At 46.0% G+C, this 18207-nt stretch overlaps 1 protein-coding gene across 1 annotated transcript in view; it reads right to left on the bottom strand.

The window, feature by feature from the left end:
- Positions 1-18207, bottom strand: part of LOC119945126 (ABI family member 3 binding protein) — a 235481-nt gene that overhangs the window by 8967 nt on the left and 208307 nt on the right. Inside the window, exons 46-50 of the mRNA XM_038766152.1 lie at positions 15669-15776; positions 10366-10497; positions 9191-9259; positions 7800-8009; positions 3837-3945 (exon numbers count right to left, since the gene is read on the bottom strand). Coding sequence (XP_038622080.1) covers positions 3837-3945; positions 7800-8009; positions 9191-9259; positions 10366-10497; positions 15669-15776 — 628 coding nt within the window. The remainder of the gene's footprint in view (positions 1-3836; positions 3946-7799; positions 8010-9190; positions 9260-10365; positions 10498-15668; positions 15777-18207) is intronic.

The following is an 18207-nucleotide window of genomic DNA, read 5'->3' as shown; positions in this document are numbered from 1 at the left end:
AGAGCACTGTACTAAGCGCTTGGGGGAGTGCACTACAACAGAGTTGGAAGGTCTCGCACCTCCATACGGGAAGAATCCGCCTCACAGAGACCCCCCCAAATCACAAGGACAATAAAAGGACTTGGGTGGATTAGATAAGCTAGATTGATCTTAATGATCCTACGGAGTATTTTTTTTCCACAGGAAATTGCTGTACCATACGGACTTCTGGTCTGCCCAGTGAATTCTTCCTTTGTCTAGCTTCTCTATCTGGCGGAATATTTAGTGTTTTCCCAACTCTGCAGGAAAAGTGCGGACACTCGGGCTGAAAATGTTCCAGAGATGCAAGCCCCTGTTTTTTTTTTTCCTCTGCCCATTTGCATCATCCGGGATGGACGATGACCACCGCCGACCTTTCTGGGGCCGTATGGAGTCCAGGTGGGGACTTAACAAAGCGCTTAACAAATGCCATCATCATTATTATTATTATTATTATTATTCTCTGGGCCTCAGCTACCTCATCTGTAAATCAATCAATCAATCAATCGTATTTATTGAGCGCTTACTGTGTGCAGAGCACTGTACTAAGTGCTGGGGAAGTACAAGTTGGCAACATATAGAGACCCAACAGTGGGCTCACAGTTTAGAAAGGGGAGACAGACAACATAACATATTAACAAAATAAAATAAATAGAATAGATATGTACAAATAAAATAAAATGGGGATGAAGACTGTGAGCCCCCCGTGGGACAACCCGATCACCTTGTAACCTCCCCAGCGCTGAGAACAGTGCTTTGCACATAGGAAGCGCTTAATAAATGCCATCATTATTATTATTATAGGCTTTTTAAAATTTCCTTTGTGTAAGCAGCTCTCATCTGGGGCAGTGGGGGATATTGGGGACTATGGGGAGGGCCGGCTCTTTGGAGGACGCCCACCTCTTTCCTCAGCTGGATGACCCCCTCCGCCCCCCACAGCTCTGCCTCTGGTGCCTGGGACCCTCATCCAGGACGCACAACTGGGCATGGATACAAGGGTTCCCTCCTTGTATCCCTGAGCGTGGGCTTGTTCATGCTGAGAAAACATGGTCGCAGGAGTGGCTGACTGCTCCAGCCTTCCATCACCATTCCCCTCTAGACTGTAAGCTTACTGCGGGCAGGGAACACATCTACCAAGCTTGCACCCTAAGAAGCAGGGTGGGCTAGTGGTTAAAGCATGGTCCTAACAGTCAGAAGGAAGCCCTCAATAAATACGATTGAATGAATGAATTTATTTTACTTGTACATATTTATTCTATTTATTTTATTTTGTTAATATGTTTTGTTTTGCTGTCTGTCTCCCCCCTCTAGACTGGGAGCCCGCTGTTGGGTAGGGACTGTCTCTATACGTTGCCAACTTGTACTTCCCAAGCGCTTAGTCCGGTGCTCTGCACACAATAAGCCCTCAATAAATACGATTGAATGAATGAATGAATTTATTTTACTTGTACATATTCTATTTATTTTATTTTGTTAATATGTTTTGTTTTGTTGTCTGTCTCCCCCCTCTAGACTGGGAGCCCACTGTTGGGTAGGGATCGTCTCTATACGTTGCCAACTTGTACTTCGCAAGCGCTTAGTCCGGTGCTCTGCACACAGTAAGCGCTCAATGAATACGATTGAATGAATGAATTAATGAATTTATTTTACTTGTACATATTTATTCTATTTATTTTATTTTATTAATATGTTTTGTTTCATTGTCTGTCTCCCCCTTCTAGACTGGGAGCCCGCTGTTGGGTAGGGACCGTCCCTATATGTTGCCAACTTGTACTTCCCAAGCGCTTAGTACGGTGCTTTGCACACAGTAAGTGCTCAATAAATACGATTGAATGAATTTATTTTACTTGTACATATTTATTCTAATTTATTTTATTTTGTTAATATGTTTTGTTTTGTTGTCTGCCTCCCCCTTCTAGACTGGGAGCCCGCTGTTGGGTAGGGACCGTCCCTCTATGTTGCCAATTTGTACTTCCCAAGTGCTTAGTATGGTGCTCTGCACACAGTAAGCGCTCAATAAATACGATTGAATGAATGAATTTATTTTACTTGTACATATTTATTCTATTTATTTTATTTTGTTAATATGTTTTGTTTCATTGTCTGTCTCCCCCTTCTAGACTGGGAGCCCGCTGTTGGGTAGGGACCGTCTCTAGATGTTGCCAACTTGGACTTTCCAAGTGCTTAATACAGTGCTCTGCACACAGTAAGCGCTCAATAAATACGACTGAATGAATGAATTTATTTTACTTGTACATATTTATTCTATTTATTTTATTTTGTTAATATGTTTTGTTTCGTTGTCTGTCTCCCCTTTCTAGACTGGGCACCCACTGTTGGGTAGGGACCGTCTCTAGATGTTGCCAACTTGTACTTCCCAAGCTCTGAGTCCAGTGCTCTGCACACAGTAAGCGCTCAATAAATACGATTGAATGAATGAATGAATAATCCCAGCTGTGCCCCTTGTCTGCTGCGTGATCTTGGGCAAGTCACTTAACTTCTGTGCCTGTTTCCTCATCTGTAAACTGGGGATTAAGACTGTGAGCCCTATGTGGGACAGGAACTTTGGGAATGTGTCTGTTTAATGTTATATTGTACTCTCCCCAGTGCTTAGTATGGTGCTCTGCACACAGTACGGGCTCAATAAATACGGCTGAATGAATGAACCCAATTGCCTTGTATCTACCCCAGCACTTAGAACAGTGCACAAAGTAAGTGCATAATAAATACCACAATTATTATTCCTCTATCAAGCATTTAGTACAGTGTTTTCTGTACTGCATTTTCCCCATCAATGACCTAGACAAAGGCAAGCCAACATCTACTCTCCGCTTTGCCAGGGAAGAGAGAGGAGATCATCAATCAGGCCTTTACTGAATGATGTGCTTTCTTTGGCTCTCTCACTCCCACTAGGAACACTGTCCCTGGCAGATTTTTCCAAGTTTCAGTTTCAAGCCCAAGTTAGCCCAGATGACTGAAGAAAAGGTGGCAAAGCCATCCTTTTTGCGGCAATATTGGACTCCCGGCATTACTTAGACTATAAGCCCAATGTGGGACAGGGCTTATGTCTGATCTGATTGACTTGTACCTGCCTCAGCTCCTAAAAAAATGCTTGACACACAGTATACGCTTAACAAATACCATAAAAAAATGCAGCCACTTGAGCCTGCTGTTCACTCTATTCACCCTCGCAAAGTTAAATATCCAGAAAACAATTCCCTGTTGCCAGGACTGTGTTGAGCCACCAGTTGGGAGTTACTATTTCATCTGCAGTTCATTCCAATTTACCACTGTCCCACAGCTCCACATTACTATGTTTTCAAGGGGCCTCTACGTGGGTTTTTAGCGTTTAGACATAAAGTAGAAGATATTGCCGACAGTACAGTTGCAGAGACCCAGAAACTGAGCTGTGGCTGCAATGGAGCCGTGGGATACGTAACTGCAATGTCCTGGAACCCCTACGATGATCCACTGCAGGGAAACTGGATTGATTGGTTGAAAATATAAATCAGCCTCAATCGCTGATTCAAAAGAAGGTAGAGAGTCAGTGCGTGACTGCTGTTTGATATTACAAAGTTGATACCAACCCAATTTAGCATCCAACATTCCCTCTTCTCCGTAGCTTAAGCTTTTCGCTCATCACGACGTGAGGCACGGACATCCCCTACGATCCCACCCTCGGGATCAACTCCAGCCCCTTGGATTTGCCTGTCCCTCGCCGCGCCTCTCAAAGCTGACTTAGGAAAACCTGGTTTTCATTGAACTGGGGGTCTGTCGACCCAAATCCAGAACAACGGGGAAGCCGCCTCGAGTCTTACCTGGTGTTTGGTTTGAGATTCTCCACCGTGGAGTGGGTCTGATCCGTCATTTGAATGGTCTTGCCCTTCCCAGCCACGGATCCATTTTCCTTGGAGATCACTTCATATTCTGAAAAGGGAAAGACACACGGGCTTCTTATCTTTATATCATCATCATCAATCGTATTTATTGAGCGCTTACTGTGTGCAGAGCACTGTACCAAGCGCTTGGGAAGTCCAAGTTGGCAAAATATAGAGACAGTCCCTACCCAACAGTGGGCTCACAGTGTATATGATTAGTACATATCATAGTACAGTGCGCTTAGTACAGTGCTCTGCACACAGTAAGCGCTCAATAAATACGATTGATTGATTATATGATACTGGGATCTTCTTCTGGTAACCAGTTCCCTCGGGAGCACGGCTATAAACTCTCCTAATCTTTACTAATTGGCTCACAACCAAGGCCTCCAGGTTAATATCCGCCCTTCGGCTAATGGAATCAGCAAGCAGGGTAGTTTCGAAAGAAGCATCTTTGAACTAATGATAAGAATGATGCGTGGTATTTGTCAAATTCTTACTTTGTGCCAAGCACTGTGCTAAACGCAGAAGTAGCTAAAATACAATCAGATCAGGCACAGGGGGGTTCCACAAGGGGCTCACAGATCGAGGGGCAGGGAGAACAGGAATTGAACCTCCATTTTACAGATGTAAAAATGTAGCTTGTCATAGGGTATCGGCCGCTGTTAGCGAGCAGCCACCTCGGAAAAGCTTTTAGATTTGCTCTCGCTGCTGAGGTTTTTCAGATTTTCCGTGAACGAACCATTTCTGTTGCTATAAATCTCTCCCGTGGAAGATACTGGGCAATGACAAGGCTGCTAAGGGAATCACTAGAAGGATTAACAAACTATACGTCTCCTCTTCAATGCTCTCAGACCCCACGTTTGGGGGAAATTTTTTCAAATGCCATCTGGAAATCCCCTCCCAAGACGAAAACCCATAAAACCATGTAAGCCCACCCCAGATTTCTCCAAGTTATAAATTAGCTGCCACTGAGCCAACGATAGCAGGTAATTTTGCTGTTGCCCAGGGGGCTTAAATGGTGGGTTTCATTTCTTAAAAGAGAGAGCCAAGGGCTGGGGAGAAAAACAACCTATTGGATGTCACAAATGGGCCATTTTCTTTGATTCGGGACAGAGATGTCCCAAATGCAGGGGTAACATTCTCCTTTAGGGACTTAAAGGGGTAAAATGAAAGATAGAGTGGCCTAGCATGGGCTTTGGAGTCAGAGGTCGTGGGTTCAAATCCCTGCTCTGCCAATTGTCAGCTGTGTGACTTTGGGCAAGTCACTTCACTTCTCTGGGCCTCAGTTACCTCATCTGTAAAATGGGGATGAAGACTGTGAGCCCCCTGTGGGACAACCTGATCACCTTGTAACCTCCCCAGCGCTTAGAATATTATTATTATTATTATTATTATTATTATCAGTGGAAAGTTACTGGACTGTAAGCTCACTGTGGGCAGGGAACACGTCTACCAACTCAGACTGCACTCTCCCAAGTACTTGGTACAGTGCTCTGCACACAGTAAGCACTCAATAAATACCATTGATTGCTGGGGAACCCCATTCTAATGCTAGGTCCACCCCACCTCCTACAAGGTCACTCAACCTTTCTGTACCTCAGTTTCCCCATCTGGCAAACGGGGGTAAGATATCTCTTCTTGCTCATCCCTAGACCGTGAGCCCCGTGTGGGAACAGGGACAGTGTCCGAATCGGTTATCTAATATTCACCTTAGTGCTCGGCACTTAGCAAATAACTAATAAATGCAGTCCCTCAAAAACACGGGGCTTGTGTTGGTGACAAATCTTAAGTTAAATAACAATATTCAATCTTTGAATGATGACACGAGGGCACACCCTGATTCTTCCAAAATCCTATCGTGTTCTATGCAGATAGATTCATCGTTGGAAGGGAGCACCCTAGTTCCCCACAAGAGAATTCTAGCCTAAAGGTGCAGTGGAAAACTGTGGGAGAATAATAATAATAGTGGTGGTATTTGTTAAGCGCTTACTACGTGCCAAGCACTGTTCTAAGCGCTGGGGTAGATAAGAGGCAATCAGGTTGTCCCACGTGGGGCTCGCGGTCTTAATCCCCATTTTACAAATGAGGCACAGAGAGGTTAAGCGACTTGCCCAAAGTCACACAGCTGACAAGGGGCAGAGCTGGGATTAGAACCCACGACCTCTGACTCCCAAACCCGGGCTCTTCCCACCAAGCCACGCTGCTTCTCTATCCACTGGCTGTCAGTGCTGGACACTGAAAACCACCACAGGTGCGGCTTTTAATAATGATGGCATTTATTAAGCGCTTACTATGTGCAAAGCACTGTTCTAAGCGCTGGGGGGATACAAGGTGATGAGGTTGTCCCACGTGGGGCTCACAGTCTTCATCCCCATTTTACAGATGAGGGAACTGAGGCCCAGAGAAGTGACTTGCCCAAAGTCACCCAGCTGACAAGTGGCGGAGCCGGGATTTGAACCCATGACCTCTGACTCCAAAGCCCGGGCTCTTTCCCACTGAGCCACGCTGCTTCTATTTTCTATTTTCTATTGTGAAAAGCCACGCGGCTTTTCACAATAAAACCTAGGTGAAGACGGCACTGTGGTTCTCCACAGAAAGTGAAATTTAAATTGGGAAGCAGCACGGCCTACTGTATGCAGAACGAGCCTGAGAGTCAGGAAGTCCTGGGTTTTAATCCTGGCTCCGCCACATGCCTGCTGTGCTACCTTGGGCAAGTCACTTCACTTCTCTGTGCCTCAGTTATCTCATCTGCAAAATGGGGATTAAGATTGGGAGCCCCAAGAGAGATATGGATTAAGGCCCAGCCCGGTGAGGAGAGGTGATGGGAAGCCCTCCTGAGAGCTCACCTCCTCCAGGAGGCCTTCCCACACTCAGCCCCCCTTTTCCTCTCCATCTACCTCCTTCCCCTCCCCACAGCCCCTGCATATCTATTTATGTACAGATTTATCACTCTATTTTACTTGTACATATTTACTACTCTATTTTATTAATGATGTAATGATTAGTACAGTGCTCTGCACACAGTAAGCGCTCAATAAATACAATTGATTGATTGATGATGTGCATCTAGCTCTAATTCTATTTAATTTTGTCTGATTTGACCCCTGTCTCCATGTTTTGTTTTGTTGTCTGTCTCCCCCTTCTAGACTGTGAGCCCATTGTTGGGTAGGGACCGTCTCCATTTGTTGCCAAGTTGTACTTTCCAAGCGCTTAGCACAGTGCTCTGCACACAGTAAGCGCTCAATAAATACGACTGAATGAATGAAAGTCCAATCTGATTAGCTTGTAGCTACCCCAGTGCTTAGTACTGTGCCTGGCACATAGTAATTGCTTAACAAATACCATTAAAAAAAAACAACAACCCAAAACACCCAGAAAGCTGCAGCCCTCCCAGTCTTTCCCATACACCCATTTTCCCCTGACTATATGTTGCCAACCTGTACTTCCCAAGCGCTTAGTACGGTGCTCTGCACACAGTAAGCGCTCAATAAATACAATTGATGGATTGATTGATTGACTGCTGGGTGGCCACTCCAGCTAATCTCTCAGCATCTCCGAGTGACGAACCAACCGGACGGATATCTGTCTATATGTATATATGTTTGTACGTATTTATTACTCTATTCATTTTACTTGTACATATCTATTCTATTTATTTTATTTTGTTAATATGTTTTGTTTTGTTGTCTGTCTCCCCCTTCTAGACTGTGAGCCCACTGCTGGGTAGGGACCGTCTCTAGATGCTGCCAACTTGTACTTCCCAAGCGCCGAGTACAGTGCTCTGCACACAGTAAGCGCTCAATAAATACGACTGATCGATCGATTGATTGATATCACGACCATCTGACCCATTCAGTCCCGCTACGAGGCCCACGCAAACCCCTCGGACGGAGAACTCACCCGTGACCGTGTCGTTTTGCGCTTTTTCCCAATCCAGGATGACGAACGACGAGCATCCCTCTACCGTGAACACCGTGAGGTTGGTCGGAGGGCTCTGCGGGGGGCTTGTGGCATTCTCCTTCGATCCCTCCTCTTTGGGGAACCGGTGCAGGGTATCGGTGATGGAGCAGGGCACGTCCTCGGGCTTCGGTATGTAGCGCACGTGAGGAGCTGGGGAAGCAAGCATCATCTTCGTTCAATTACCGGGACTTTCATAGAGCTTGCAGGCCCAACTCCACCAGGGCTGGCTGCAGTCCAAACTGCTCTTCTAGCAGAGCACTGTGTGCCCAGGGAACGGCTCTCTGTTATTCTGAACTTCCCAAGCACACTGTCAGGCACTCAGTACACGCTGCTATGACTATACTACTGTATTAATTCTGCAAATATCTGCTCGTGCCTTCAGTTCATGGGCCACTGTGCTAGGAAACGGGGGAACTGAAACCAAAAAAAGAAAAAAACAAGCCCGGGTGCCTGCCCTCCAGATGGATGCAGACTGCAGAAGACGGGGCACAGAGATCTGCAAATGGATAACCGCGATCAACAGTTAACTTTTACCGAACAATCACCTCCAACCTGAAGGGCAGCGACACTTAGAAGGGTTCACTGCTGATGGCGGTGCCCCTCTGCCACAATTTTCCAAAATAGATTTCTTCACGTGAAATGCAAAGCATTTCTTTGCGTTCTTCCATGTCACCTAAGGTCTTGGACCTCAATTTCTCCCTTCAGCCCACCCCCAGGTCTTAAGGACACATCTTGAAACTCTCCCGCACCCTGTTATCTGTAATTTATTTTGGTGTCCGTCTCCCTGCTGGAATTTTAAATCCTTGAGGACAGGGATCATGTCTGTTACCTCTTTTGCACTCTGCCCAGAATAGGCACTCAGTAAATACCCTTGACTGACTGATTTTATGTGCCCTTCTGTTGGCTGAGCAGAGAAACTACCTGGAGGAATCGGCTGGCTCTTCCTCTATAGCGTATAGGCTTTTAGGGAATCGCCCCGAGTTGTTTTGTGTTCTTTACTTGCTCCTCCGCCTCTGAGGGAGATGGGGAAAAAAAAAATACATCCTCTGGAGCCAAACTATTTTCATCCTTCCGCCCTGGATTTGGGTCTCGTTCAGTTCCTGCAGAGGCCGCTTCCCTTCTCCCAGGCTACTATCCTACAAGACGTTTCCCAATTCTAACGGAAAAAGACTCCCCCAAGGGAAAGGCTGAACCCATTTAATGACAGCGGCGGGCTCGTTTCAAACCAGGCTCAGTAAGCTTTAGGTAATGTGTGCTCTGCACACGTTAAGCACTCTATAAGTGTGACTGATTCAAATCCAGGGCAGGGCCTGGGGATCGGTTTGACTTACCAGTGAACCTCTGTTTTCCCTGAAAGTCAGTCTGTGACGTAGGGCTAGAGCTGGAGTCAGTTGAGTTGCCTGAGAGAGACAAATGCAAGTATTGTGGTGGAAACATAGATAGTCTCTTGACGCTCTGAGCCTGGGGGTTAAGGGGAAGGAGGGGAGCCCCACCCACACTGAATCACCCTCAGGTGGCCATTTCTGATCTCTCCTGTTATTAAAATGACAGTCTAACCAACACGGCAATGTCGAAACGCTTCCTCTAAGCCCCCAAAGAGACCAAGTAGAAAGAGACCATTGACTGTCTCTTTATGGCTGTAGCTACCTCTGACTCAAGTACTCCAAGAGGATTTCCAGACTACAGAATCGCTCCTTTGTCTCCTAAAACCCACAAGAATCCTGGGTTCAAATTCTAATTCTGCCAGTGCTGTCACTTGACTTGTCTGTGCCTCAGAAAAGGATCCCTGCCTGTCTCCCCGCTCACAGGGACATTGTGAGGAGGAAGTTGGGTAGGGACTGTCTCTATATGTTGCCAACTTGTACTTCCCAAGCACTCAGTACAGTGCTCTGCACACAGTAAGTGCTCAATAAATACGATCGATGATGACGAAGCGTGGTAATTGACATGAAAGCGCTTTGGGAGCAGCGAAAGCCTAGAACAGATCCAAGGGAATAGTATTGCCAAGCAAGCTTTGCTTGTGCCAGTGTGAAGACCCTCATACCCAGTTCTCTAAGCTCCCTTGGAAGCACAAGTTTAGTTTTTCCCCAAAAGGAAGCAAAATGAATAGCAATTGTGAGAAGGCACCTAATAATAATAATATTTATATAATAATTATACAATATAATTATATAATTGTGATATTTGCTAAGCACTTATATGTGCCAGGCACTGTTCTAAGTGCTGGGGTAGATATAACATAATCAGGTTGGACACAGTCCCTGTCCCCCATCGGGCTCACGTTCTTAATCCCCATTTTACAGATGAGGGAAACGAGGCACAGAGAAGTGAAGTGACTTCCCCAAAGCCACACAGCAGACAATTGGTAGAGCGAGGATTAGAACCCAGGTCCTTCCGACACCCAGGCCTGTGCTGTATCTACTGGGCCACGCTGCTGCTTCTAACACAGAAAGGCACTGATTCACCATATCCAGCCAAATCCTGGGAGACGAGCCGACCTACTGACCAAATTCTGCGTTGGAAGCCGAGGCTGTCGGTTGTCTTTTCTGAGTCTCAATCTCCTCAGGGGCAGCTGCTCCAGTGGATTTGACGTCCATCCTCCAAGGAGGGGAAGTAACTCGTGATGGCAACATGACCCCTAGTTGAGAAAGACAGAGAACCGTGGGTTTGTTTCCCTCCAGCCACGTTTCTCATACGCTGGTGAGTCGGGGAAGCTTGGCGGGCGGGCGCACTGGGAAGGGCGGAGAAGCTCTCTGATTTCAGGAATAGCTTTCCCACCTCCCGGTTCAGAGTATTTTGAGCGACGCACACATCTCACCCGTCCCAGTTCAGCTGGGCAATTAGGTGAGAGACACATATCTGCTAGACTGTGAGCCCGTTGTTGGGTAGGGACCGTCTCTATACGTTGCCAACTTGTACTTTCCAAGCGCTTAGTACAGTGCTCTGCACACAGTAAGCGCTCAATAAATACGAATGAATGAATGAATCTGACCAGTTTCAACTATGCCGGGTCCCTTTGTTATAGATAGAGGAGCTGTGTTTTCATTTCTGAGGGATCATATTTTTATTAGACCATTTGGCAGGGCACAGGAGGCTGGATTATGGTTCCATGCAGCCTTTTCTGGTTCTAACTTGTACAGTGATTTGTTTTTAACTTACAAAGGTGATGGGGTAGAGGACTGAGTGATCAGGGCCCCACTAAATTGAAAGGTCCTTGCGGGTCTGAAGAGATCATACTCGTTGAGGCTGTATCTCCTCCAAGAGGCCTTCCCAGACTGAGCCCCACTTTTCCTCGTCTCCCGCTCGCTCTCTTCTGCATCACCCTGACTTGCTCCCTTTATTCCCCACAGCACTTATGTATATATACGTCATTTAATTTATTTATATTGACGTCAGTCTCCTCCCCTCTAGGCCCTCCCTCTAGATTGTGAGCAATCGTTGTGGGCAGGGAATGTCACGGTTTATTGTTGGGTTGTACTTTCCCAATCGCTTAGTACAGTGCTCTTGCACACAGTAAGCCCTTAAATAAATATGACTGAATGAATGAATCACACAAAGCACTTAGCAAAGTGCTCTGCACATAGTAAGCACTTAAATACGACAATGAATGGATCACACAAAGCGCTTAGCACAGTGCTCTGCACACAGTAAGCAGTTAAATATGACTGAATGAATGAATCACACAAACCACTTAGCAAAGTGCTCTGCACATAGTAAGCACTTAAATACGACAGTGAGTGACTCACACAAAGCTTAGCACAATGCTCTGCACACAGTAAGCACTTAAATAAATATGACTGAATGAATGAATCACACAAAGCACTTAAATGAATATGACAATGAATGAATCACACAAAGCAGTTAGCACAATGCTCTGCACACAGTAAGCACTTAAATATGACAAAGAACGAATCACACAAAGCACTTAGCAAAGTGCTCTGCACATAGTAAGCACTTAAATAAATACGACAATGAATGAATCACACAAAGCGCTTAGCACAATGCTCTGCACAGAGTAAGCACTTAAATAAATATGACTGAATGAATGAATCACACAAAGCACTTAGCAAAGTGCTCTACACATAGTAAGCACTTAAATATGACAATGAATGAATCACACAAAGTGCTTAGCACAATGCTCTGCACACAGTAAGCACTTAAATATGACAATGAATGAATCACACAAAGCGCTTAGCACAATGCTCTGCACACAGTAAGCACTAAAATAAATACGACCGAATGAATGAATCACACAAAGCACTTAGCAAAGTGCTCTGCACATAGTAAGCACTTAAATAAATATGACAATGAATGAATCACACAAAGCACTTAGCACAATGCTCTGCACACAGTAAGCACTTAAATATGACTGAATGAATGAATCACACAAAACACTTAGCACAGTGCTCTGCACATAGTAAGCACTTAAATAAATACGACAATGAATGAATCACACAAAGTGCTTAGCACAATGCTCTGCACACAATAAGCACTTAAATAAATACGACCATGAATGAATCACACAAAGCACTTGGCAAAGTGCTCTGCACATAGTAAGCACTTAAATACGACAATGAATGGATCACACAAAGTGCTTAGCACAATGCTCTGCACATAGTAAGCACTTAAATACGACAATGAATGGATCACACAAAGTGCTTAGCACAATGCTCTGCACACAGTAAGCACTTAAATACGACAATGAGTGAATGAATCATACAAAGCGCTTAGCACTGTGCTCTGCACACAGTAAGAGCTCAATAACTATCACGGATTGATCATGCCTACCAACCTTATTCTATTGTACTCTTCCAAACCCTTAGTACAATGCTCGGCATTCATTCAATCGTATTTATTGAGCTCTGCACGAAGTGAGCACTCAAAAAATACCACTTTGGATTGCGTCTTCTAACCCTATTGTGTTGTGGTCCGCTACAGTGCCCTAAGTGCTCAATAATTACAACTGATTGATTGACCAGACAAGCTCAAAAATGGGTTTATCTGCCACAGATTGATTCCCGGTTCCCCTTCGAACCTCCGGTCACAGGTGGGCTGGGGATGAAACCATCGTCGACTGGATTAATGGAGGAGGAGGAGGAGGCCCCGACAAGGGTTGTGTGTGACCAAACAAGGGGCAGGTCATCCCAGCTGTCCGATTTACAGCTGAGAATACACTGCCGCACAATGAAACTGTGTGCTGGAAGTCAAACGGGGGCTCTCCGTGGGACAGCCGCGGTACAGATGTTTAGAAATGTGGATGACTCATTCACTCAGCCCGGGACTCCGCTAGAGATCCAGAGGAACCGTCCGGCCCCAGTTGGAAGCAAAAACCATCCGACAATTTCAAAACCAAAGCCTGCAAGCGGAGGACTGCGACGGGAATTGGTTTTTGCTGGTGGGGGAGTTACAATGAGATGGGGGAAAGTATGAGAGGGGGTGCAAAGATCCTGAAAAAAAGTAATGATCTGGGCGGGGAGGCAGATGGGAGGGGATGGAATTGCAGAATAACATTTGTAACGTAAAGATTTTCTCGTGAGCTGGTTGTAGAGTCAACTTTTGTAATATGAAATAAAAGAAAATTTAAAAAATCTTCCGTGGGATGCTACTCCCTGGTTGAGGTAGGGGGAGAAGCATCATCATCATCATCATCAATCGTATTTATTCAGCGCTTACTATGTGCAGAGCACTGTACTAAGTGCTTGGGAAGTACAAATTGGCAACATCTAGAGACAGTCCCTACCCAACAGTGGGCTCACAGTCTAAAAGGGGGAGACAGAGAACAAAACCAAACATACTAACAAAATAAAATAAATGTGGCCTAGGGGAAAGAGAATGAACCTGGGAGCCAGAGGACCTGGGTTCCGATTCCAGCTCCGCCACCTGTCTGCTATGGGACTTTGGGCAAGTCACTCAGCGTCTCTGGCCTCAGTTACCTCATCTGTAAAACGGGGATTAAAACTGTGAGCCCCACGTGAGACTGATGACCTTGAATCCACCCCAGTGCTTAGTACGGTGCTGTTTTTGTTCTATTTCTAGGGCAGATTCCATGTAGCTTGGCATTTAATCACATCTACTTCTTGTCGTCTATGCGAGCCATACACCCCCTGGAAACCTCACCGGACACTCGTGGCAACAAAACAGGTCTGGAAATTCAGGCAACTGGAGACCCACCTTAACCAGCTGAAAGCCAGCTGTGGATCGTACAATTTTCCCCTCTCTTTTGATCAATCAATCGTATTTACTGAGCACTTACTGTGTGCAGAGCACTGTACTAAGCGCTTGGGAAGTACAAGTTGGCAACATATCGAGACAGTCCCTACCCAACAGTGGGCTCACTCAGCCCAGCCCCCATCTCCCTACAGATGCTTGTTGCCCCTTTGCTTAGTATTAACTGCCTGACCCCCTGGATCAATCAATCAATCAATCATATTTATTGAGCGCTTACTGTGTGCAGAGCACTGTACTAAGCACTTGGGAAGTACAAGCTGGCAACATAGAGAGACAGTCCCTACCCAACAGTGGGCTCACAGTCTAGAAGGGGGAGACAGAGAACAAAACCAAACATACTAACAAAACAAAATAAATAGAATAGATAGGTACAAGTCAAATAAATAAATAGAGTAATAAATATGTACAAACATAGATACATATATACAGGTGCTGTGGGGAAGGGAAGGAGGTAAGATGCGGGGGATGGAGAGGGAGACGAGGGGGAGAGGAAGGAAGGGGCTCAGTCTGGGAAGGCCTCCTGGAGGAGGTGAGCTCTCAGTAGGGCCTTGAAGGGAGGAAGAGAGCTAGGATGAGAGCTGGATGCCAACTTGTACTTCCCAAGCGCTTAGTACAGTGCTCTGCACACAGTAAGCGCTCAATAGATACGATTGATTGACTGATCCATTGGATGGAGAGAATACCCAGACAACATTTCATTCATTCATTCAGTCGTATTTATTGAGCGCTTCCTGTGTGCAGAGCACTGTATTAAGCGCTTGGCGACATCTAGAGACGGTCCCTACCCAACAGCGGGCTCCCAGTCTAATCTACCATGATTTAACAGGGAAAGCTCAGGGAGCTGAATCAATCAGTCGTATTTATTGAGCGCTTACTCTGTGCAGAGCACTGTATTAAGTGCTTGGGAAGTACAAGATGGCAACATATAGAGACAGTCCCTACCCAACAGTGGGCTCACAGTCTAAAAGGGGGAGAAAATAAAAAATCTTCCATGGGATGCTACTCCCTGGATGAGGTAGGGGGAGAAGCAATGTGGCCTAGGGGAAAGAGCATGAACTTGGGAGCCAGAGGACCTGGGTTCCGATTCCAGCTCCGCCACCTGTCTGCTATGGGACTTTGGGCAAGTCACGCAGCGTCTCTGGCCTCAGTTACCTCATCTGTAAAACGGGGATTAAAACTGTGAGCCCCACGTGAGTCTGATGACCTTGAATCCATCCCAGTGCTTAGTACGGTGCCCTCTAGACTGTAAGCTCATTGTATTGTACTTTCCCAAATGCTTAGCACAGCGCTCTGCGCACCAGAGATACCATCGATGACGATGATGAACGGGCAGAGGCCCAAACCCAGGGTACGGTCTCGGCGGGAGACATCTTTTCACTCTTGCTGTATGAGGGGGGTCTTAGCTCACCCTAGTGCCGATCTCTCTCTCTCTCTCAAGCGCTCCGCACAGAGTCAGCCCTCAATAAATGCCTCTGATTGATCGACTCACATCCAGATGAATGAAGATCTAACCCCACTGCGCCATCCCCAGTTGAACGAGGAGGAAAATGGAGGAGAAAACTGGGACGGGCGGATCCCTACCTGTGCTTCCTGGCTTCCCAGTCACGTTGTTTGGCGGTAGGGGCCTTCTCCGCGCGGGCGTGGGTTTGGCGGGTGGCACGGGAGGGCGGTGGATGCCTGGGGGCGAGGCTGGCAGGCAACGAAACAGACACTCATGACAATCCATCACCCGGCGACTCAGTCCCAACCAAGCCCACGTTTCAGAAACGCCATTTAAAGGGGGCGGAAAGAATCGCGTGCCATCTGACCACCTACACTCACACAATCTGCGGCACCGGATGATGATGATGGCATTTATTAAGCGCTTACTACATGCAAAAGCGCTGCTCTAAGCGCTGGGGAGTTTACAGGGTGATCAGGTTGGCCCACGGGGGGCTCACAGTCTTAATCCCCATTTTACAGATGAGGGAACTGAGGCACAGAGAAGTTAAGTGACTTGCCCAAAGTCACACATAATAATAGTAATAATGACATTCCTTAAGCGCGTACTATGTGCCAAGCACTTCTTTCAGTGGATACAAGGTGATCAGGTTGTCCCACGTGGGGCTCACAGTCCTAGTGTGGCTCAGTGGAATATTCTATTTATTTTGTTAATGATGTGCATTTTGCTTTAATTTTTTTAATTCTGTGCTTATAACAGTGTTTTGCACAAAGTAAGCGCTTAATAAATGCCATCATTATTATTATATTATTTTTGTTCTGACGACTTGACACCTCTCCACACGTTTTGCTTTGTCGTCCGTCTCCCCCTTCTAGACTGTGAGCCCGCTGTTGGGTAGGGACCGTCTCTATGTGTTGCCATCTTGTACTTCCCAAGCGCTTAGTACAGTGCTCTGCACACAGTAAGCGCTCAATAAATACGATTGAATGAATGAATGGAAAGAGTCCGGGCTTTGGAGTCAGAAGTCACGGGTTCAAATCCCGGCTCCGCCAATTGTCAGCTGTGTGACTTTGGGCAAGTCACTTCACTTCTCTGGGCCTCAGTTACCTCATCTGTAAAATGGGGATGAAGACTGTGAGCCCCCCGTGGGACAACCTGATCACCTTGTAACCTCCCCAGCGCTTAGAAAGGTGCTTTGCACATAGATAGCGCTTAATAAATAGCTCTCTTCCGCCCTTCAAAGCCCTACTGAGAGCTTACCTCCTCCAGGAGACCTTCCCAGACTGAGCCCCCTCCTCCCCCTCCCCATCCCCCCTGCCTTACCTCCTTCCCCTCCCCACAGCACCTGCATATATGTATAAATGTTTGTATGTATTTATTACTCTATTTTATTTGTACATATTTATTCTATTTATTTTATTTTGTTAATATGTTTTGTTTTGTTGTCCGTCTCCCCCTTCTAGACTGTGAGCCTGCTGTTGGGTAGGGACCGTCTCTATATGTTGCCGATTTGTCCTTCCCAAGCGCTTAGTCCAGTGCTCTGCACACAGTAAGCGCTCAATAAATACGACTGAATGAATTGAATGAATGAATGAAAAGTGGCAGAGCCAGGATTTGAACCCACGACCTCTGACTCCAAAGCCTGGGCTCTTTCCACTGAGCCACGCTACTTGTGCACATAACTTACAATAATCTACTCGGGCACTAACTCATCTCCACATCCACTTTTCCTTCATCCTTCTCTCTGTAAATGCTTTTTAGTTATTTTGTTAATGAACTGCGTTTAGCTTTAATTCTCTTTGTTCTGACGACTTGACACCTGTCTACATGTTTGGTTTTGTTGTCTCCCCCTTCTAGACTGTGAGCCCGTTGTTGGGTAGGGACCGTCTCTAGATGTTGCCAACTTGTACTTCCCATTCATTCATTCAATCACATTTATTGAGCGCTTACTGTGTGCAGAGCACTGGACTAAGCGCTTGGGAAGTCCGAGTTGGCAACATCTAGAGACGGCCCCTACCCAACAGCGGGCTCACAGTCTAGAAGGGGAAGACAGACAACAAAACACAACATATTAACAAAATAAAATAAATAGAATAAGTATGTACAAATAAAATAGAGTAATAAATATATATACATATATACAGGTGCTGTGGGAAGGGGAAGGAGGTGCAGTGCTCTGCACACAGTAAGTGCTCAATAAATACGATGGAATGAATGAATGAATTGTCGGGCCATTTTTAGTGGCCGGCCCCTGCCACTGGATGGTAAGGTCTTGGAGGGAAGGATCACGTTTACTAAATCTACTGCACGCTCCCCAAATCTTAGTACAGTGCTCTGCACACCAACAGCGCTCCGTTAATACTACTGATTGATTTGAGTAAAAAAAAATTAGTGCGTGAAAACACACAGATGTAAGTTAGGGCAACTCGAATCACCGACACACACAGTGTTTCTATTTCAGGGCAGAGGGGCTGCAAAATGTTATATTTTTTGGCAGAAGCAATGTGGTCCAGTGGAAAGAGCCAAGGCCTGGGAGCCCGAGGACCTGGGTTCTAATCGTGGCTCCGCCACGCAGCTGCTGTGCAACCTTAAACAAATCACTCGGCTTCTCTGGACCTCAGTTCCCTTATCTGCAAAATGGAGATTCAATACTATTGAAGTCAATTCAATTCAATTCAA

The sequence above is a fragment of the Tachyglossus aculeatus genome, chromosome 24 (genome assembly GCF_015852505.1).
Source record: "Tachyglossus aculeatus isolate mTacAcu1 chromosome 24, mTacAcu1.pri, whole genome shotgun sequence".
Classification (NCBI taxonomy): Eukaryota; Metazoa; Chordata; class Mammalia; order Monotremata; family Tachyglossidae; genus Tachyglossus; species Tachyglossus aculeatus.
The sequence above is the reverse complement of the archived record's forward strand: the minus strand, read 5'-3'. Positions and strand labels throughout refer to the sequence as shown.